Below are 22,551 nucleotides of genomic sequence, written 5' to 3'. Positions count from 1 at the left end.
GCCCAGCTGCAGAGTGCTGCTCCAGAGGGTGGAGGCCATAAACAAAGTCAGAAGCCCAGTATTTTCCTGCTCTCCCCTTCACGTGGCATTCCCTGGGCAGACAGAGTGACTGTGTCCACACCAGGATCCAGAGCACTGCCCTGCCCCTGAACACATCCCCTTCCTCCCAGGGGCGATGGCAGAACACTCATCACCTCCTACTCCCATACAGGCCAGTTCTGCACCTCCCAGTAAAGCATTCAATCCATGGGCAAGGATGATGCTCAGGGTTTTTTTCCTGAACTCCTTTTCAACATTACTTTTTTTTACCCTCTCAGAGGGCTGCTAATGCAAGTAAGCATACTTGCGCTGTGACAGCTGAAGAGTGCTCTCCCTGCAGATCCTAACAGCCCCCTCTGTCAGCAAGAGGTTCAAAGCAGACTTTCAGACAGAGCCAGACTCCCTTTTCTGACCTGGTTTAGACTTCTTGGATAGTTTATGTTGAGGCAGTACAACATCCTGGAGGTTTATGCTATGAATACCTGCTGTCAGGCTGATCTCTGCAGTTTGAAGCCCCTGAGGCACAGTCCCATCCTCAGCCAGGCCCCAGGATCACCACACATCCACCTACTCTAGCCTTAAAAATTGCAAAGCTCGTAAAGAAGCGCCTACTAGAGCTCATCTGTTTGCAAGTATGCCACATCAGCGTCACTCTACACACAGAGCTCAGCCTCTGCATCACCTCTTGCCTTAGTCTCAGGCACTGCTCACGTAATAGGGTCCTTTACTATCCCCCTGGAAGAACCAGCCTTGGAGCTTTACAGAAACTCTGAAGTCAAGATGAAGGAACCTCAAGCGGTAAGACTGTAAGGCACACCTTCCACTTGCAGCCCGGATCCCTACAACTGGAAAATAATACTTCCACCTCCAGGGAAGACCAAAAATATGACTAGGAAATGGTTTTCATTGATTAAGATCCAGTATGTTTGTTAAGCACTCATCTAACGTTAAAACCCAAGAATTCTTAACTCTGAAGCACATGGAGTATGAACACTTTCTGTCGATTTTAAAGTTACTCTGCACAGAAGGAAAAAACAAACATTTTTTGAATTCTCACCTCTCAGGATAGCTAATAAAGATGAATTGTAAAAGTGACATATTTTGAATATATAAACCTATTATATTTAGGGTCTGACCCTTCCCCTCTCCCAGACATATAGAAGAAAGATACAATTAGTGGCAAAGCTCTAAGCTACAGTAAGAAGTACAAATGACAACCATGAATTACAAGAATAGGATATTATGGAATCAATAATACAGTATAGAATCAGTGCACAATAAAAAAACCAAATGAAGTCTCTGTGAGTTTCTAGTACTACACTGCACTGATACCAGCTGCAGTCAAACCCAGATTTGCATTTGACCAAGCAGAACACTCCCTCGAAAGTTTTATCATCTAGCCCTACTCACAAATCTAATAGTTTCTCAACTGATAGTTCAAACACTGTACAGTCAAAATAAAATGGAGACACAAGAATTTAAAAAGCAGGTTCTGTAGCCTGGCAGGAAGAGGCTGGAGTATGACCATTCAACATCTAAACCCACAAACCTGTGTTTTGAAAAATCTAGCATTATGTAGTAAAATTTGATTACAGACTTTCCCAAGAAATGGAATGAGATGGTGCTGATTTCATGATATTAACAACAGAAAAAGCAGAGCAAAAAGGGAGAACTTTTCTTTAAAGGTCTTTAAGTCTTACAAATAGATACAAGTACTTCTCCTCTCAAGTTTACTCTCAGAAAGTCTTGTTTTAACACAGAAATAAGCCTAGATCCTGAACACGATACAACAAAATGGGTATAAGTTACTCATTGTTTTCTAAGAAATGAGACAACCATCTAAAAACAGCCCAAAGGACCTTGTATTGATATCTGCTTCAAAGTATAAGAGGTTTAATCACAGTGAGACCTCAAAATGTAATCAACTCATTCTGCTGATGATGGAGGATACTTTCTGCAAGCAGTGCAAGATGGTAGCTCAGGCTGGTCAAACAGCAGTGTAAAAACTATGGGTTGTTCATCTTCAGCATTCATTAGTCTGTGACACGTTAAGTTTCACCCTCATGATCCATTAGCTTCAGTCACAGCCCTTTCACAACCAAAAATGGATGTTATTCTGGAGCTGCAAATGCAATGCGCTTTTCCTTCCTTTTGATCATGGAACTTGCAATTAGTTCAAGGTTCTCAAATAAAACATAGTCTAAAAAGAAGCTGTCATGGACAGACTAGTCTATCAAACCGTTTGCCTTGCTAAACGTGTCCTTTTGCAAGGTGGCATTTTATGCTCCCTTCCAGCAAATGAATTTGAGTAAGACTAGATTTAAGTGTCCCACTACAAAAAGAGAACAGTGTTTAAAAAAAAGATTAAGATGACTGACAAGGCTTCTTCAAATAGCTAATAACTCACACTTGAGGGTACAGCAAAGACAGTGTCTTTGGAATAACATAAGCTTACAGAATGCATTTAGTATTTCTTGTTAACACCGCAATTTTTCTTCCTAGAGTCAGTACTGTAGCTAACAAAAACTCTAAGAACAAAGTATTGTAGATCCTGATGGAACACCAATATAAGCTTCCTTTATACACTCTCAGTGTCTTTAATCTTGCTCTGAAAGGAGTCTTGCAAAAAAACAATTCCCATGCCCATTCAGTCTTCCGTCTGTCAAGGTCAGCAGAAAGCAGGCTAGCTGATAGTAATTGTATCAACGTACAGTATGACTGGCTATCTGTCTGGATGCTTAAAGAACTCATTTCAAACAAACTAAAGAACACCTGCAAGATAAACGGTCAATCAGTACCGATCTGGATTGGTGCAAACTGACAGCCCCCCAAGAAAGCAGGCTTTAAAGCTAGAACCCAGTGAGCTTCATATGCCTCATGCAGTGCACTTTAGTCAGCAGGAAGAGTTATATATTGGCGTATGAAATATCAGTGAGTGCCTGCCAGATTACTTTCCAAACAGCAACCAACTTGATCAACTGCATAATGCTGAAAACAGCCAGAAGACAAGTGATCTGGAGTGACTGTGCATGGTGTTAAATGCTAAAGTTTTTAGCCATCGTGAAGTTAGAGAGAGGCAAGGATCCACAGCATGTGGCAGAAGAAACAGAAAGTGATGAAATACTGCTTCATGCAACCCTGAAGGCTAGTCAGCATAAAAGAGAAGACAGAGGCATAATGACTTCCAGGGAGATTGCCACCTCCTCCAGGTAAAAGACTAATTGGGAAGGTACTTAACCCTTCGTGTGCTTTCATCCCTTGACCAGGAAAGCGTGGAGGGGAAGGAAGGTAGAGATGAAGAGGAGGTCACAAACGCACTCCTCCCGATCTAAAAATGGGAAAGAGAAAAACACTCGGGAAAACCAAAAACAAAACACAAATGAATTCTTAACTGAAATAAAGGAACATTCTTAAACCCATGGAGATGACATAAAGCAAGAATGATTTTGAGAATCTGGCTAAGCCTGAGTGGACTTAATTCTTTCAACAATACAATTGACTTCACATTAATTCTAACAGTGACATTCCAGAGGTGCTAAATTCTACAGAGAATAAAATACATTCACCACAATACCAAATTAACTCCACATAACAAATCAATGCTTCAGAACTGCTACTTCTATCCAAATTTCAAACCAAATAACCAAAGGACCCATAGAAAGCACTGTCATATTTTTCAAATGTTGCCATATACAAAAGAATTCTGACATTTCTTGCTGCCAGAATTGCCTTTATATCAACATACCAATATAATTTAAAGCAATCCAGATTTCATAGTTAAAAGTTGTTATTAATTTAATTGAAGGCAGAGAAAAATGCAGCATACAAATTTCTGCACTGATTCCCTGGGGCACTCAACTGTCATCTTTGGAATGTGCATGGAATATCTGCCCTGCCTCATGCCAGGCAAAAAAAATACATTAACTTCCAAATGTGTTTTAAAGGGCTTAACTGTTTATCCAGAAGGAAATACAAGATAGTGCTACCAACAGGGAAACATATTGAAACAAATCCACAAACGTTAAATACGTGCCTAAAAACCACTGTCCCATATTCCTGCCTAGAGGGCAATCTAACAAGATGCAACAAAACATTAACTTTAATAAGCACTAGTGTGTGTTGGGCTGCTTAACTGAAGTGTGAACACGTCAGTGCAAAATCCTTGCAGCTAATACAGAAATCCCTCTCCGCTATTAGTGTATCCTTCAGGAAAACGCTAAACCAGAATTTGTTCAACTAACCGATCTGAACCATCTTCAGCCCCCAGTTTCAAATGAAAACACTGGTGGCCTAGTGAAAATTTAGCTTTGATTTTATTTTATTTTGGAAAGGTGGTTCTGAAGTTCCACAAATTGGCACATACCTGTATGTCTCAAGAAAGAAATCCATGAGCTTTACCTACCTTCTTAGAATACTAAATTTTTTCCCCCGCTCCTGGTTTTCAAACAGCCACACATTGATGTTTGGCATATATATATTTTGGTTAAAAGGAAACGCTGAGCAGAAGCCAAAAGCTCCAGTTTACATATCCCAGAATTGTTACAGCTTTTACTTTTCAAAACATCAAGCTCCTGCAGACATGTTAATACAGCAAACATTAACAGTTCTTACAGTTCAAATTCACTCTGAAGTTGAGCAGCTCTGGTAAGTGAGCATAGTTGGAATAGACAGAAAAGTTGAACACAAGAAGAAATGCAGAAGCATCAGCAGTTTTACTTACATGTGGAGGGAAAGGCTGCAGTCTCGTTATGCTTTCTTCTGGATATGTGACCTCTCCCATAGGGAGGTAGGGTTTCTGACCTGATCCAGTCTCATACATGGACATGGGTCTGCTACCCCGTGCAGATGGTCGCCGCTTTAAAGAAGAATTGTTGGTAGGGTCTGTGTACTCAGAACCAGTTTGGACCTGATATATATTGGTTGTGGCCTGTCTTCTGAGGTTGGTATTTTCACTCTGTAGCGTTTGAAGCTGAAAGAAATGTTTAGCAGTGGGACTTTGTTTTTCTAATAGCAAGCGTCAAAAGCAAACTGACTATACAATACACGCTTGTCAGCTTTAGTAGTAAATCCAGTTACTAGTAGCTGGGGTTTAATTCCTTTTTCAAAATCTACTTGACTTGCTTAGTATAAGCATAGAAACATCTGTTTTCCAGATCTGGAAATATTTACATGCTCATTTCCAGCACTCTTAGCTGGGATGCAAGCTAAATTAGATCTTAAAATTGACTGTTGCTGTTAAACACACAATCCATTTCTTGCAGCCTGGCAGTACTGTATTACAAACGAATTGTGTAATATAATGGGGGGGAGGATCATCAACAAAACAGTTATTCAAGCAAAGTGATCCATTTCAGCAGTTGATACAAGAACTTAAAAGAGGACTTTAACATAGGGCCCATGAAATCTGAAAATGCCAGAACTACAGCACAGACATCAGAGGCAAAGAAAACTAGAGCTTGCTCTGCAAAGCAAGAAGAGAGTTTAGCTTATGAAAATTAAGTATCAGCTACTGCTTTCTAAGAAGCCAATGAGAAATATTTTTAAAGCTTTTTATTATTATGTATTTGATGGATAGTAAAAATGCAACAATTTTTTTTTTGTGGAGTTAGTTTGCTATATTAACACATCACAAAGAAAAGATGTAAAAAAAGTCAGTATCAGCAATTCTCTAACAATAATTGAGTATAGTATTTCAAACAGCTGATGGCCTTTTAAACAGGAAATTGTGTATTACTACTTGCATTTGCTTTGCATCATATGAACCTTCAAGAACATTATCAAGAAATCCTATTTTGCCTACAGCACTTCCCAGAACTCTGAATCAAATATGCAGTCTTCTATCAAGACTTCTGTCAAGATAGTTTATGCTTTTTCTCTCCACCTTCTGTGTGCTCTGTAGTAAGATGCATCAAATTTTATATCTGAGGATCAGCCAGGAGCCAAAGTACCCCTTTAAAGTCTGATATTAGAGGCAATTAATAGGTCAACTTTATAGTCATGTTCTTCCAAACTTCTTCCGCATTTTATAAGCGTGCTTTTGGAGCAGTTTTAGCCAACAGCTAATACAAACTCAGACCAAACTCTTACCCACCTACAAGCACCTAAAAAAAACCCACAAAAACTTTTTCCATTAGAATGCCCATTAGAGTACCAGAATGATTTTCATTTTTATTTAGGAAGAATCTAAAAGTGGCATTCATTGAGTATAGCTTTACTATTTCTTTAATTGGTACTTTTGCTTTGTCATCTCCATGCAAAATGTGAGATACACAGTTGGCTAATAAATAAAGTGGATTTTTTTTTCATTTATGACCTTCTAAGCTCTTGCTTAGTGAAGAAAAAAAAAAAAGAAAAAGACTCTTGAATGACATCTCTTGCATTAGAACTGCAGAAACAGTACAAATATATCTGTGTCTTGCCACAAATAATCCAGCAGAGAATTCCCATATTGCACTGAAGTTCCCAGTAGCTTAGAGATAAGACCCTTCCTCCCATCCTGCCCTCCGCAATGGCGTACAGCTACATCGCTTCTTCACCAAGCCAGAGCCACTAAACATTCAGTTAAAGCCCCACAGCATCATCAGAACCCAAAATCAGCGCAACACCCCCAAGGTGAGAGTGCCCTGGCTATGCCATCTTTCAAAACAAGTTCAACTTGCATAGCAATGATCTCTCTTCTGCTGTAAATCACCACGTGAATATACTAAATTCTCATTAATTCTTAGGCCCTGAAGATATTTTTTTAACCCTAGATAGACTATATCTGTTTAAAGAAACTCAATGTAAGTGAAAAGTTAATTCAATTGATGCAGAGAAATGCTTAACCAGTACAAGCTGTCAAAAGACCAAGGAAACATCTCTTAGGTTCCCCTCTGTATTCATCACTCCAATAGATCTGAAAGGCTGCACACAACTGTAAGAGAAGGATGGCACTGAACAGACAAGACGATCTGAATCTGCTGAATTAGCTTGGCCTCACATGCCAAGAGCTCAGCAGTTCCCACCACTCTCCAAAGCATCAGCCTCTTTACCCTAAAACAAGGGGGAAACAAGCCCTCAACACAGGCTTACCTCTGCAGGAGCACTGCTTGAACAACTTTCTCTACAGGGATAGAGCTTTCTGCAGCACATACTGCAAGTCTTCCAGTATTGTAATTACTTGGAAAATAGGATTTTTAACACTAGGTAAAAGAATTACTTTAAGGAAGCAGCCAGCCCTTTCTAGGCTAGTGTGGCAGACAGGATAGTGAACTCAAATATAAATTCTCCTTTACCCCACAAAAATTTGTATTTACCAGGACACTGGCAAAGCATGCAACAAATTGTTGATTTGTTTATGTACGGATTAGAGAGTCTGGCTTCCAGACTGGGTTTTGAAGCTTTAAATTCAGGATTTTAGCAAAAACATTCAGTTTTCTGTACAACTATACATAGTAAATCACATTGTAAATGAGATACCTCCTCCTCCTCTAGCCAAAACCCACACTGAAGGCTTAAAGCCATAATTGAGTTTACCACACTATCCTTTACATGCTATTTCCCATGGATTCAAACACCAGCAAACAAATAAATCTTGGCCTCCTGGTAGACAGGTATTCTGTATTGTATTGCCAGATTTCAGATTATTTTCTACTGCCAAACTGGATTGGGATTTTAACTTCCCTTCATTCCAGCTAGGCTTATTAATGGTAAAGAACCCAACGTAACTACTGGAAGAGCTGGAAGTACATTATATAGATATCTGCACACACGTAAGATGTGTGCTAGCTCTTACTTCCTCATTGTTGAAAACTACTTATCTTGAAGCAAGACAGCAAAAACATACAAGACTTGCAACAACTGTCTTGTCACTTGGAAAACATGTCCAAGTGCACTAAGCAGATCATCAGCATCGCCACAAAACTTTCAAAGCATGTGCTGCACATACACATTTATAGTCTCACATCCGATTCCAAAGCAGCTCCATTTTCAAACTATTTTTCTCACTATCTTAATATTGGGTTATTGCATCTTCAGTTTCAGCAGTTTTATTCTGATCAACTTAAAACACATCAAGAGATGAAGGAGTTACACTATTGTGCCTGTTACCTTCTTCTGCATGATTCTCAGCTCATCACTCAAGTTGATGTTTACTTTCATTAACTGCTGAATCTTTACCTCAGAAGCCACCAATGCATTTTTAACTTGCATATATTCTTGAGCTGTCACTGGTCCGTCTGACAAGTCTGAATCCAGGCTCTATAAACAGTAAGAGAAAAATAGGCTCTATAAACAGTAAGAGAAAAATATTTACAACACCATTGAGAAACAAATGATTGAAAGAAAAAAAGACAATGAGATTTCAGTGGCTTTTCATGTACTTAATTTTAAAGGAATCAGTGTGAATTAGTAAGATCTATTCATTAAAATAATTTTTGTCCAAGATAAAAGAAATCTGATGTCAATCAACTCTCAACTCCTCTACGTACAAAAACATTTGCGTCTATTTCAGTGACACAATACTGTTTCATAAGGTTTTTTTTTAAAAATACACAATCAAGAACTGGAAAGTCATGAAAGACCGACTACTAAATATCCAGTGTGCATATTACCAGGGAAGATTAAACCAGAACTACCAGGTTTACTGCCCCATTTTCACAGTGCTGCATTATTTTCAGGAATGGTTTAAAACACTCAGCCACTATTGGTCTGCTGTAAATATTTCTTCTGTAGGAAGCAGCAAACATTTGTGAAATAGCACGGAATCATCAAGTGTTCTGGTAGATCCAATTACTTCATCTGTGCAATTAGATCTGTATCTTATCTCCAGACATGCACAGCAGTGCACATTACTTTTCTAGAGGAGCATTTTATTTACAATAAAAACTCCTTAAGTCACAAACTTTGTCAGAAAGTTCATAGACTGAGGCGTGGTTCTGAAATTAATTTGAAAATTAATTAGAATATTCATTTTCTGATTATTTATGCATGTTAAATCCCCTCACAAGGAGGAAAACTGACTTCAGATTACATTTATGAATAAAATCTAGTGTGTATAAATATCTCAAACCTACCTTCTGTCTGTTTGATTTAGGTGCATTTGTTTCCAGATCTGTATCTTCATCTGAAGCAACACTGTCATAATCAGGCTGGTCATTATCCTGACTTTCACTGCTATGCTGATTGCTGATTGATTTAAGAATCAGTTCCACATTTTCTGTAGATCAACACACACCATTTAATAACAGACTAGTAAGTTTGGAAAAGAAATAGGAGCACATATTTTAAAGTAATTGGAAAAAAAACCCAAGAAAATATTTTCATCCGGAGAGACAAGACATGCCATAATAATGTCTTGTTTGACTAGCCTAGTTCACAAAAAATAATTTAGATCCACTTAATAGGTATGAATTATTACTGTCCAAAGCCTCAAAGATTTATGGTTTTGCCTTTTCACTTCTTGTAAGTGTTTAGGCAAGTTAAAATGGTGAGAATCACGCTTTAACAGCTTAGTAAAAATTCATATAAAGGAAAAAAAAACCACAACAAAAAAAGTGCAAAACCAGACAACACTGGATGAAAATGATGTCAACATTCAAATGAAAAATATAGGGAAAAATTAAAAATTAGAAAAGATTCTTTGCATTTTCTCTGCAGAGGGAGAACTAGTGTTCAAATGTTATTTCACACCATCATGGCTACAACTACAGCTCTGTCTGGCTGTTGACCTAAGTATTTGTATTCTTTGATACCCATCATGTTCAAGAAATACAGAAAGTAAACATTTTTAGGTGAACTGGCAATAAGCTCAAGAGCTTCTAAATTACAGCAAAGCCCTGCACATACACAGCAGGCAGGAATGTCAGCATCTAAAACACTGACACTATCTTAGCTGCCAATTAAAACAAGTATCACTCTAAAACTGCACCGGAGTATTCTGGAAAATTTCACCAAGTTATCATAAAAATCCCAATCATCACAAAAAGACATTCCTGAACTGCACATATCCCACTTGATTTAGTTCTATTACAAATACTAACATTAACAGACAAATCTTCTGTATTTGGGCACTGTTTTGGGAGCCTAATGCATGTTGTCGATAGCCTGCTGTCCACATGATTTAGTTCTTATCATTTATAAAAACAGTATACATCTATTTCTTCATTTATATAGTACTTTTGAATAAGGCTGTGGTATCAAACTACTGAAGAATTACATACAGAAGAGCTGACAACCAAAAGCATACTCACCTTTTGAACCAGTGAGAGGATTCCCCTGTTGTCTTCGTTTGGCATCACTTAAAATATCTATAACCAGCGTAGCAAATTCATGGGCATTAAATCGAGCCAGTTTTTGTCTTCCCTAAATTACAGAATAATGCAAGGGGGGGGGCGGGGGGGGGGGGGGGGGGGAAAAGTACATTGTGTATTAGATGAACAGCAGAGTTCCCAGGTAAAACCAAAACTATAGCACCTACAGTGAGCTCCTTGTTCAGTTATATTTATTGCAAAAATTGTGATTTACATTATCCAGCTGCACATTCCAGGGCTGGGGAAATATGAAACTATTTTAACCTCTTTACAAGCAGATGAACTCTTCTACAGTAACGAAGTACATTAACGGAATTATTACTTAGAATACTTGGCCTATTAAATAAAAATTGTTTTACAGTAGTAAGAAGATTGCATACCTGATTCCTGGTTGAGGAATATTCAGGATTTACGGGAAGAAAAGGGACCACTGTAGTCTCTGTCACAAGCGTACTATGATTCTGAGTAGCAAGCCAAACTGCTCAAGAAAAAAAAAAAAGAGGAAATAACCTTCCTGTACTATTTGACAGTGTTTCTCATCAAAGAATAAAAGACCACTATTTCAAACACAAACAATCAATTCAAAGGAAGGCTTTTTTCCCCTGAGGGTTCTCTACTTTGTAAAACACACAAGATTTTTTCAATTAACATCACCTTCAGACAATGCAAGACAAAGAAACTACCGTTATGGGTAATTACTTTAAATGGAACATATGCCTGCACTAGCGTCTTGCATGTAATGTAACAATTCAAATTTATTTTATACACATTCCAGAAAGCCTCATTTACCTGCATCTGTTTCCCTTCTGTCAACTTCATCATACACATCCATGGCAAGTTCTTCAAATAAGTGGTTGCTTAGCTAAGGGTAGAAGAGAAAAATCACAGCTTGAAAATAAATGAAACCTAGAAAACATCTATAACATAGAATATATAAGAGCACAACTCGGCTCTTGCTTGGGTGCTTTTCAGCCTATATAATTGCTTGTTTCTCAGCCTACATAGTAAAGTAGTTGATTAAACAGACATATATGACCACCCAATTGCTAGATACAGAGACAACAATACTGTTACACACTTTTCCTTCACTGGTTAATCGATTATTTTTTTCTCTTTCATCTGATCACAAAAAGACCTTGTGTATTTGCAGTGAAGCAGACCTACTGTGGGAATTAGGTGTTCAAGTGCCACTGTAGATGTGGGCTGAACTGAACAATGAAGACACAAAACACTTGAGTGTTTCAAACTCTGTTCCTACACCTGGATGCTTCAAGAGAGATATTTGTGTTATGAAGTGAACTGCTGGAAGATCAGACATGAAATTAAGGTATCACAGACCTTTGTGGATGCTTCACTTACTGACATACAGTGCATTAACATCAGCAACGGGTACTAGACTTGATAGCTGACGGGATAAGAAAGCCTGAATAGATGGCGGATCTTCCTTATCTGGGGCAAGCTGTATTAAAAAGGGTGAAAAACCTAACGCTTTTTCTAGGCTTTAACTTTATTTACAGGAAAACCAGTCTCACTCTTTCCAGAGTTTGAGTCCTAAATTCTTAACCAAAGAGCAACTGCCATCATTCTTGAACCCAGATAAACCCAGTATGTTTACTTGTGTGCTGGGTCTGGTTGGGATGAAATTAACTTTCTTCACAGTATCATGTGAAGTATGATTGTATGTAGTGACTTTCTTCACAGTATCATGTGAAGTATGATCTACATGTGATGTAGATCATATCTACACAAGTATCACATGATGCTTGCTGTGTTTTGGATTTGTGCCTAAACCAGTGTTGATAACACTACCTTGTTTCAACTACCATTTAACAGTGCTTGCATGACATCACGGCATTCTGGTTTTTTCCCCTGACTCTGTCCACCCCACCACCCTGCAGCAAGTAGGCTCAGGGTGGGCATGAAGCTGGGACGAGACACAGCCAGGCCAGCTGATGTGAATTTACCAAAGGAACATTCCATACCATGGCATGGTATGCTCAGCCATAAAAACGGGTGGAGGAAGTAGCAGCATGGTTTTTGGCTTCCAAGATGGCTGTTCAGAGACTCTGCCTGTGGGAGGTGACCGAGTGATTTTTTTTGCTTCACTTGTTTTTCTTCTCTTTCCTTCACCTATTAAACTGCCTTTATCTCAACCTGTAAGTTTTATTGCTTTTGCTCTTCCCATGGTCTCCCCAACCCTGCTAACAGGACTGTGTCGGTGCTGGGCTGCTCACCAGGGTTAACCCACCACAACTTGCAAAAATACAAATGCAAGAATCTATCTACTTCTAGCTAGCAATGCACTTAAAGTAGCCACTAATGGCATGTCAGCAGCAAAAAGCCAGTTCTGAAATAGGAGTCATATCTGGTTTGTATTGATTACTGTTTGAATACCAGTTCTAAAAATACTGGCTTGCTTAGCTGGAATTATGACCACTAGCATTAGCTTTAGAGAAAAATGGACATGGTTGAAAAGAAGAATATCACCAGCATTGTTCTTCCCCCAGCTGCAAAATTTTTATCCTTTGATACATTTTACTGCAGCTAAAAGCTTTCAGTAGAAGGAAAACATATCCTCACTCTAACTTGTACAATGATTTGGTCACCAGCACTTTAGTAAAAGTAGTGAGCCGGCATTATTGTCAACTAATTAGCAGACAGTAATGCATTATTCTGGCTTTCCAGAAAGTTAAAGGCAAATAGTAACATTTAACATACAGATTTATATAAAATACATGAGAGCAAGACAGACAACCTTAAAAGGTTCTGAACTGGGGAGACAGAGCTAGAAATACTACGCCAAACAAGACCAACAAGTATTTATTCTCCGTCATGGATATGTCATCACCTCTGCTCCTCCACTTCTGACTACTTTCATGTTTTTCTCCAGACTTTCAATTTGCTACAGAGTTGACATTTATTTATGTAGGAATTAATAACAGCTGAAGCCAGCTTGAAAGATGAAGTGCAGAGTTTGCCACGTCTAGACAAAAGTTTTACTTACAGACTGAAGTTTCTTCTTAGCTGCTTTTGCAAGTTCTGATAAATCTAGACTGCTATGAAAAAAGAAAGTGATCATTACATCTACAGCATTTAATAGCCTGCTTAAACACAAATTCTGTTTTGATAATTCAACGATTAAAATGTCACTTTTACTTGAAACGCCTTAATATTTCAGTATTTTTAATACAGTTTTTAACACATTGATCTTCCTAATATTGCTAATATAACAACTAGCACATTCTTAGGCTTTTCTGAACAACAATCTTAAACATAAAACCAAAAGAATCCCCCAAATCCTTTGGAATATGAATACCCAACATTTGCATAGCTCTAGAAGCAGTCAAGCTGTAGCGCAACAAAATGTTTTCTGTAAGGCATCTGAAAAGTATGATCATTCTGACCAAAACTCACATCCACATAAAACACACAAGATTTGTTCCACTGGACTGTGCAGGAGGGAGGTGACCAACAGGCTGGCAAAGAGCTACAACAATAGGGCCGCGCTAAAAATCCTGTACTGATTAGTAAATAATCTCTTCTACTAGTTTCCAGCCTTGAACATGAGGCACAAGATGAAAATTGTGCAGGTCAACAGAATTTATAAGAGCCACAGATCAGGAAGCTGACAAGTTTTCAGTCCGTATTTGTATCACCCAGGGGAAGACCCCCTCTGGCTTACAAGGATGGAAGGGCTCAAATAAAAGTTTCTGTACAATTAACTGATTGTGTACGCAGTCACCTAGACAAGGAAAAAAGAAAAAGACCAGCAGAGGACATTAGGCACGTTGTACCACAGGCTCTGCAATCTCAGCAGCATCTTGGAACAAGTAATTTTCTCTGCCTGTCAACTTCCTTCTCTGCGTAATGAGGCAAGTGATACTCACTCTGCTCTGCAAAATACTTTGCACTGAAAATACACAGTACTTTATCCAATAGCTAAACAAAACATCTAAAAAGTTACAGATGTTAACACTAAGTATTTTACCAACTATCACAGTTTCTACAATTATTACAGTTTTTCATAGAAAATTTGCAAGCAATAAGTTGAACAGTGGTTTACTTACAGCCGTCTTATTTCCAATTGCATAGCAACAGAAGAAAAAGAGGGACTTACGATTAATACTTGAAATGTTTTATACAAATATGATCTCACTGATTGTAACCAAAAGTTAAAAGCACTCAGATGATCAAAAGTATAAATACTTTCAGAGAAAAATGCAGCTTTCTTGCAAATACTATTTTCAAAATGCTGTATCAAGAAACTAACTCAATTGGTCCTTACATTAGTTACAAAATCTCTTTCCCAGAAATTCCTGTGTGTTCCCTTAATATAATTGTATCACCTTCCCCCTCCATTTTAACAAATATAGTAAACTATCATTTTCTGGGTTTGTTTAAATGACAGTGTTCTTTCTATATAGAAAAAGCTTCTAAGATCGATAAAGACACACATTAAGAAGTTAGAATGACAACAAGCTTAAAAGTTGTTTCAGAAAGGAAAGGAAATTTGATTATTAGGGGGTTTTTTGTTTTGATGTTTACATACATGCCATGGAATCAACAACTTACCTATCTGCCATCTGAGGTATAACAAAGTGCTGTCCATTTTTATGCTCTAGAATTGAAAACAAATTGCACTTTAATAGGTTGCTACTGGACTAGTTTTCAGCGTTGTCAGGATATGCAGCTGGTATTCAGTTTTACTAGAAGTCCAGTAATTTACTAATGAGCAACCCAAGAATATATGCAACAGGCAAACACAGAATAATTTATCTTGCATGTAATTACTCAATTTCCAATTACAGAAAGCCAGCAAGTCTTACAAGAAGGCTCCTACCACAATTTCCTGGTGTTATCAAGGATTCCAATTAAGGCTTATCAACTGTATTCAAATTCCATTAAAAAAAATTAAGTTCTAACATAGGTGCCATTATGGCACCTAATGGCTAAAAATTTTTAAAGGTGCTTGTGTTCAAAAGGTACCCACTCAACTGAATACTCCCCTGCTTTTGCATTTCAATGAGAAGAAACTGCTTGGAAGAGTTTCTACAATATCTCCTGCAGACTATTCAGCATTCACAAAATCTGTATTTTCCCTGCAGTTCACTCAACGTTAAACAGTACTCATATGACCTTACATGTAGGCTTCCCCACACTTTCAGGGCTGTATAGAACACACATTTGTGGAAAACCAGAAAGGAACTTATAGGGATACTTAAAATCCTGCAGTTTTATCTGTATTTTAAATGCATTATCACTAAACTTACAACTTATACTTTCTGTAGTTCTTCTTGTATAATCTAGAAAATGCTAGAATATTTGAAATGCATATAAAAAGTGGAGTACCACTGGCACAAACAATATATACCATAGTTTCAACTGTCCTACAATAACACTGAAAGATCTTATAGGTTTTTTTCTACTTACCTGGTTTTCTGCCACAGAGATAGAAAGCTAACCTGTCTGTGAGTTCATACTGAATTTCCACCAGGCGCTCTGCCAGTTCATGGTGCCCACCTTGTCTGGTTTACACACACACAAGTTACATTAGTTATTCATTTTGAGACATACAAAAAATTAAAAAATGGTCAGAGAAACAGATTTAGCACAAGCCATTGTTGAACACTGCGTATCTAACCGTATCAACATGGCACAGACTTACAGCAGGATTTACAACAGTATGTTCCAGCAAGCAAAAAAACTATAGATACAACTTTTATGAACTTCCCAACGTGAGTTAGTGAAAACTCTGAAAACCTTTGCCTACTGCTTTTCTGTAGAAAAAAACCCAAACAGATTACATAGACTATTTTGAATATGTTATTTACAATCTTCTAGACAGTTCCTGAGCTCATGCAGCCAATTCACCCAACTTCACATTTGATTAACAGCATTGAGAAATATAAATATTCTGGCATAGTGTTCTGCAACCACAAACTTATTCAATCTTCAGATTCCATGTATGGCCTCAAATGAAAAGCGATCAGAGCAATGAGAATGTTTTATTTACACAAATGTTCTGCTTAGAGTTGATCAGTAATGTCCAATTTTGCATATAAACACAAGAAATCTTCAATGCTGTGCTGCAAATCTTGCAGTGCCTCATTACTGGCCAAATGATCAGCAGAGACAATCATGCTCCATCTTTCTTGACAGGAACGTTGCCTGCCCTTGGGAAGCCTATAGTCTTCCTAAAAGTAGGCTTTCCTGAGGGTGCAGTTCCGCAACTGGATGCACCTAACAGTTCGCTGCCACTAAAAAACATCTGCTTCCGCTCCCTGCTCCCTGACCCATCTGTGCAGTCCCAGCCCTTTCCTACAGCAATTCCCTAGTTAATCCACACTCCTGGAGTCTACTCGGCTTGCTGAACTTGCAGAAAATCTTCTCAGATTACTTTGCTGTGAGCTGCTAGATTGGCTCAGCCTATTTCACTGGGTTGTCTCGAGCATCCAGGAGAATACAGGCCATGAAATGATGAAAATGCTTATTTCTATTCTTCACACATTCACTCTTTCTAGAGAAAGTACTTGTTAGTATTTAATAGTCAAATAATTTTCAGGACAGAAATATCTAAGGAGGTTCATCATGTGATTTATGAACACTGGTTAACATACATGAGTATCACATATGTCAGAGCCTTTTACCTTGCATAGTCAACTGGAGTTTTTCCATTGGAATCTTGAGTGCCAGGATCAGCACCATAAACCGCTAATAATTCTGCTTGTAAAGTCTGTCCTGCCTTAGCAGCAACATGGAGAGGGGTGTTTCCTTTCTCCTACAAGTTATTATGAAAAATATCTACTTAATCAACAGGTCTAAGTAAAAGATTGAAATATAACACGTACCAGCTGAAATCAGTGTGTTACAAACTGTGAATGTATATCAAAATAATGAAAAAAGTGTTCATACAGGATGAAAGAAGTTGGCTTGAGCTCCTAAGGAGAGTAATCGCAAACATGTCTCCAGATTCCCGGTCCTTACACTGGAATGGAGTTGCTGAAAAAGAAGCAGGATTGTGCTTAATTAATACAGCAGCAATAACTGTGATTCAGCATTTGTTTTTTCAGCTATGCAAGAATTCTTGTTACAGCTCTTCTTCTCCAAGCTCACCTAAATTGATGCCTCTCAACCATCTACCTCTTCAGTATCCATATGTATTACCAAAAAAAAAAGTGGAAGCCAAGCTGTATTTGTTTACATACTAGTGCTGAAGAACAGCAAGTTATCTCAAGTCAAAAGCAACTAATTCAATTCAGTCAGATTTCACTGTTCCATTACACACAAGTTGTAGCTTCTGCAGACTGCCAGAAAAAGCATACTAACCTTACTAAGATCTTTGGCAGTAACACTGTCATCTTCACGGCATGGCAAGCGATGAACAAATGCTAACATTTGATATTTCGCTCTAATGAATTCTGCTTTATTGGGACTGTAAAGAGAAATCCAAGCAACAGAAGGGAAAGAAAATAAGCATTAGTGCTTTCACAACAATACAGATGCTCTAGAAAAAGGAAAATTCACCAGTGAAGATTCTATTACATCTTTGCATGCTGCAAGTAGCAATGTTAAACACAGAAAAATATTTTCACTAATAAAACAACCCAGTGCCAATGGTCTAACTATACAGAGCACACTTTTGTTACAAACATCAAAATATCTGCAGACTCTAGGATGTAGAGTCTATTTCTTAGAGGTAAACACTGAATTTAAAATTATGCCAACTTAAGCTATGCTTACTATATGCAGTTATTTACATTTTAAAATGAAGCACCATATTCAGTGACAGAAATCTTCTCTCAGTTTTTGTTCAATTCATCAACAAACTCAAACTCATTAGCAGCCAGCAGTTAACTGAAACACATCGCATGAGAATTAAGTCTTTTGATTCAAGTACAAGTATTCAAAGCTAGAGGTCAGGTATCAATAGTTCAGAGAATTCAAGGAATGTATTTCCATTTTTACAATATATTTTTTAAATTAATCATTGGAAATAAAAAAAAAGAGTGAAAATAATAACTAGCTTACTCTTGTTCTCTGCCAGCAACAAAATATACACAGGCTCCTATGGATACCTTGCTGACTGTCACAGCTGAACAAAATAATCACATTTCTACAAAAATAAAAATTCTGTAATTTTCCACTTACTGCACTTTATCCTGTGGGCTAGCTTTGCGCCTTCCACTCATAACAGAGGCAGGGTCCAGCAATGAATGTTCCCATATGGAGTTAGCACCGTTATTGTACAGGGTTTCAACCATCTGAAATCCAAAAATGTATACAAATAGACAGTAAAGAAATCAAATATATGCAATTATTTTCAAGCAGACAGCAAGCCAACAGATTCATATTCTGTGTGCTAACATCCATAACCTAGTAGGATATCAGAACCAGGCACATGCTTAGGAGGTTATTATGTGGAATGTAATAAGAACCCCCTTAAAATTCTCTACCCTTCCCAACAGCTGCTCTATTGAAGAGAAAGCTTTGCCATATATTGAGAATTTAGGCTGAAGCAGATGCATTGCAGAAGTCTGAAAGAAAAGTTTAAGGTGACCTTCCAAAACAAAGGTATCAAATTAAAAAGGCACAGACAATTCTGATTTTAGTGGTCCAACACAGCAAAAGAAGATAAATAAAAGACTAGCTTAGAAAAAGAAAGCTTAAAAGGACAAGCCCCTCTCCAACAAAAGCTCAGCAATTTAAATTCCATTTAAAATGTTTAAAAAATTAATACATCTAGTTTTAATGAAGGAAGACACAGTTTTACATTTTACCTGCAGCAGTGTTGGAGGCCATGGTGTATGCTTGAGATGTCTCACTTGAGAGATATGACGACCCAGACTTCGATGAACACTACAGCACTCATCACAGATCAGAATCCCCCTGTTTATAGATGCCCAGCAAGGATCTGAAAAATAATATGTTAATTACAACACAGAAGGCAATGTGACTTTGTATTTCAAATACAGAGTCTAGAATGTGGAGCTCTGCCTTCTAACTTTACTTCACTGCTTAGCCATTGTATGAGCTTGTAAATGTCACAAACTTGCTGGGCCTCTGGATGCTGGCGAAATAACAGTCCTTGTATTTACTGGGGACGTGGGAGCCCTAGGACAGCAAGGAGACCTGCCATGGAAACTCTGAAAAAAAAAGCCCTGCTGTTTGCAGATTTTCCTATGAAAATACTTTCCTTTGTAAGCATTAACAGGACACTGAAGTTATAACCTTCTTGAAGTGCTTACTTGTCACTTATTCAGTCTGCAGATCTATATTATTACCATGTTTTTCAATCTCCACATTAAATAATAAAAACACTAGAGTGTCACAGTAAAAAAAAAAAGCAAGATACAGATGTGTCAAGTTAAAGGCTCAGTAAAATCCAAAACTGTCAAGCAAATTAACTTCAACTCTGAACGGATCCAAACTGAAGCCATCTCATAAGCAAACCAGAAAGACAACTGATAGAAGGTGAAGTAGTAAATAATATATAATAGCTATTATGCAGCTTCAAACATCAAAAAGTATAAAATCAAGTAGGAATATTACATCAGGTTGAAACTGCACACATGCACAACGGGACATTAAACGGAGGTGTCTCTGCCGCTCTCAGCCCAGTCTTCAGAAGAAACTCCAGTTTTCTGTCAGTGACACAAGAAACCCAATGTGCCAAGAACCCTGCAGTAATAGGCAACTGAGCAGCAAGACAGATCTTCAGATCAAGCACATCACTGGAGAAAGAAAAAGGAATTCAAGATCCCTTCTATTTTGGAAAATTCTTCTTAATTTCAAATCCAGAGATGAGTTTGAGGCTAAGTAAGTAAGCACAATACAAGCCTGGCACCCGATGAGGGAACTTCAGCATCCTGTCAGAATACATCTAAGCAACTGTGCATCATAAAAAAAAAAAGTCTTCTCTGACCTATGCAGTAAATTTACTGAATCCCTGAAACATGAGATCTGATCATAGTTGTGGTTTTTAAGGAGAGTTGACATTGTGTGTGTGCTGAAGGCAATGTAGGCAAACCTGTTTGAACCACAGGCCATAAGGGGTGGGAGCATCTTTTCACAGATGATAACTATCACAGCCCAGAGCCAAACTAAAGCATATGTTTCAGAAAAAAAAACACCTAACCTAATTTAAAAAACAAATTAATAACAAGCACACAACCTCCTTATTAAATCATTCCATTATTTTAACAACTTTCCCTTCTAAGAAGGAAAAAGTAACAATGAAATGAGATGCATTCGCGCTAACCAAACAACCCAAGACTGGAGGCAGCCTTCCAGATTAATGAGTCTAGTCCCTTTTCATTACAGACAACCTTATCACACACTCATTCACAAACTAATAGGATTCTTCTGAAAGCCATTATGTTTCTCATTTCAATCACTAGTTACAGGCTGCTTGTGAGCCTCACTCTGTTTTGACTAACAGTCACCATTAGCTTTTTTTCCTTTACATCCATCTCAATACCTAACTCAACTGGCTCCAAACAGCAGCCATTTAGCCATGATAAACTCTGCTGCTGTTTATTTTGTCATTTCATAACAGAAACGGGGCTTTAAAATTCTTCCAAAGAAAAAGCTCAGGCCTTGCTTGTAGTTTCAGCTTGTACATTCTACTTAAACATGGAATCTTTCATCAGTATTTATGTAGAATCTGTCAAAAACCAGCACCATTGGCAATGTAGATGGTGTGATGCAAAAAGAGATGACAATAAAAGAAAACCCAAAGACGACAGATAGATTCAGCAAGGGACCGTAAAGTTCAGCAGAATGGGCCAAGAGAATGCTCTTTGCTCCTGCCAGGCACTGGAGAGGCTATAGAGAGGACCGACAGCAGCTCAGGCCCCAGTTCAGCAGTCTAAATGATATGAAACAGAACTGATTTGACAGTGTGCACGGTGGAGAGTGGACCGATCAAAAAAGCAGTGGGAAGCTAAGCACCACAACCTGTTTTCTGAGTCACGCTGGTTGAACTGAAAGAGGTTTTTCTACTGAAGCTGCACAATTTGTAGCCCCTCAATTCAACTCACACCTAGCTTAGTACCATTGACTGGTTTCCAAGTAACAGATGGGGATGGGAAAGGGAGAAGGAACACAGTGTTAGACAGTCTGATGAAACAGAGAAAGTGCTGCCAGGTTATGGGAAAATTTGTATTTCAGGTTTAAATTTAATTTAATGAAGTGTCTGTGCTGGAACTTAAATAATTTTTAAAAGCAATCCAATTATGCATACACTCAAAACATGCTTAAGCCGATACCAAAATACAACAGGGGAGAAGCTAGAAAGATTGGCCAAATCTGCTTTCAGGAACATGGCAGAGCGATTCAAAACAGGAAGCCTGCGACGAAGACAAGCCTGCACTGTGTGTCTGAAAAGTGAACTCCTGCCTGAGAATAGGAAGTGTACCAGAAAAGTACACGTAAAGTCACCTCACGTAAAAGAAAACTACTCATACTTCTCCACAGAAACAAAGTGTGTCCTGATAAAGTTCAAGGGGTGAGCCCTGATTATTTCAGCAGCCAGGCATTCTGCATTTGCTACACCTGATCGGGGGAAAAGGCTGCAGTTGCCTCAGGTCTCCCGACACAGCTGCTCACGTGGCAGCTCCCAAACACCCCTCTTGACAAATTCTCTAGTTTAAGTAAAAGAAAGATTTAATTTGTTTTATTATTTTGAGAAAGGAATAAATCAGTATTTCTTTATATATATGGATAAGCCAGCAGATTTCCTCACCAGGATCAAGTAAGTAACTAACATTGCTATAATGTCACGACAGGACACATAAAAAGGCCAGTTTACGAGATTACCCTAATAGCGACTCTGATAAGCTTGTTAGGACTATGCAGTGTAACAAATACAAACACAGTAACACAACTTTATCTCAGAGTTGTAACACCAATGATGTTTAAAAGCATAGATACACTGCCTCATACGAGATAGGGACAAGTGCCTACGTAAGATATACAAGCTCTATTGTGAAAACAAAATCCTACAAAGATAAAAGTAACTCCCTCGGATTTAGCTTGGGATATTTATTTTTTTTTTTTTTTAAAACAAGAGTCTCATTTTACAAAAGTCGTTACCCCCTCTTCCCACATCATATCTTCCAGCCATTCATATGTTATCTATATCAGTGTTTTAATTCATTTGAGTACATACATAAGTAATTGTATGGGAAGAACCAGCAGAGAACACAACAAAAGCTGTGTAACT

General features: G+C 38.0%; 1 protein-coding gene across 8 annotated transcripts in view; it reads right to left on the bottom strand.

The window, feature by feature from the left end:
• GIT2 (GIT ArfGAP 2) overlaps nucleotides 1-22,551 on the bottom strand; it is a 34,043-nt gene that overhangs the window by 10,491 nt on the left and 1,001 nt on the right. The window contains exons 2-16 of one of the 8 annotated variants that reach the window (XM_055708226.1): nucleotides 19,106-19,239; nucleotides 18,477-18,589; nucleotides 17,655-17,760; nucleotides 17,241-17,327; nucleotides 16,976-17,106; nucleotides 15,759-15,853; nucleotides 14,901-14,946; nucleotides 13,333-13,384; nucleotides 11,118-11,190; nucleotides 10,709-10,806; nucleotides 10,269-10,380; nucleotides 9,093-9,235; nucleotides 8,197-8,277; nucleotides 4,760-5,008; nucleotides 3,278-3,367 (exon numbers count right to left, since the gene is read on the bottom strand). In XM_055708226.1, coding sequence (XP_055564201.1) covers nucleotides 3,278-3,367; nucleotides 4,760-5,008; nucleotides 8,197-8,277; nucleotides 9,093-9,235; nucleotides 10,269-10,380; nucleotides 10,709-10,806; nucleotides 11,118-11,190; nucleotides 13,333-13,384; nucleotides 14,901-14,946; nucleotides 15,759-15,853; nucleotides 16,976-17,106; nucleotides 17,241-17,327; nucleotides 17,655-17,760; nucleotides 18,477-18,589; nucleotides 19,106-19,239 — 1,610 coding nt within the window. Of the gene's footprint in view, nucleotides 1-3,277; nucleotides 3,368-4,759; nucleotides 5,009-8,127; nucleotides 8,278-9,092; nucleotides 9,236-10,268; nucleotides 10,381-10,708; nucleotides 10,807-11,117; nucleotides 11,191-13,332; nucleotides 13,385-14,900; nucleotides 14,947-15,758; nucleotides 15,854-16,975; nucleotides 17,107-17,240; nucleotides 17,328-17,654; nucleotides 17,761-18,476; nucleotides 18,590-19,105; nucleotides 19,240-22,551 lie in introns of all 8 variants that reach the window. The other 7 variants (XM_055708218.1, XM_055708223.1, XM_055708235.1 and 4 more) reach the window with 7 other exon arrangements.

Source organism: Falco cherrug, chromosome 1 (assembly GCF_023634085.1).
Source record: "Falco cherrug isolate bFalChe1 chromosome 1, bFalChe1.pri, whole genome shotgun sequence".
NCBI classification, from domain to species: Eukaryota; Metazoa; Chordata; class Aves; order Falconiformes; family Falconidae; genus Falco; species Falco cherrug.
This window is presented reverse-complemented; position numbering and strand designations above follow the sequence as displayed.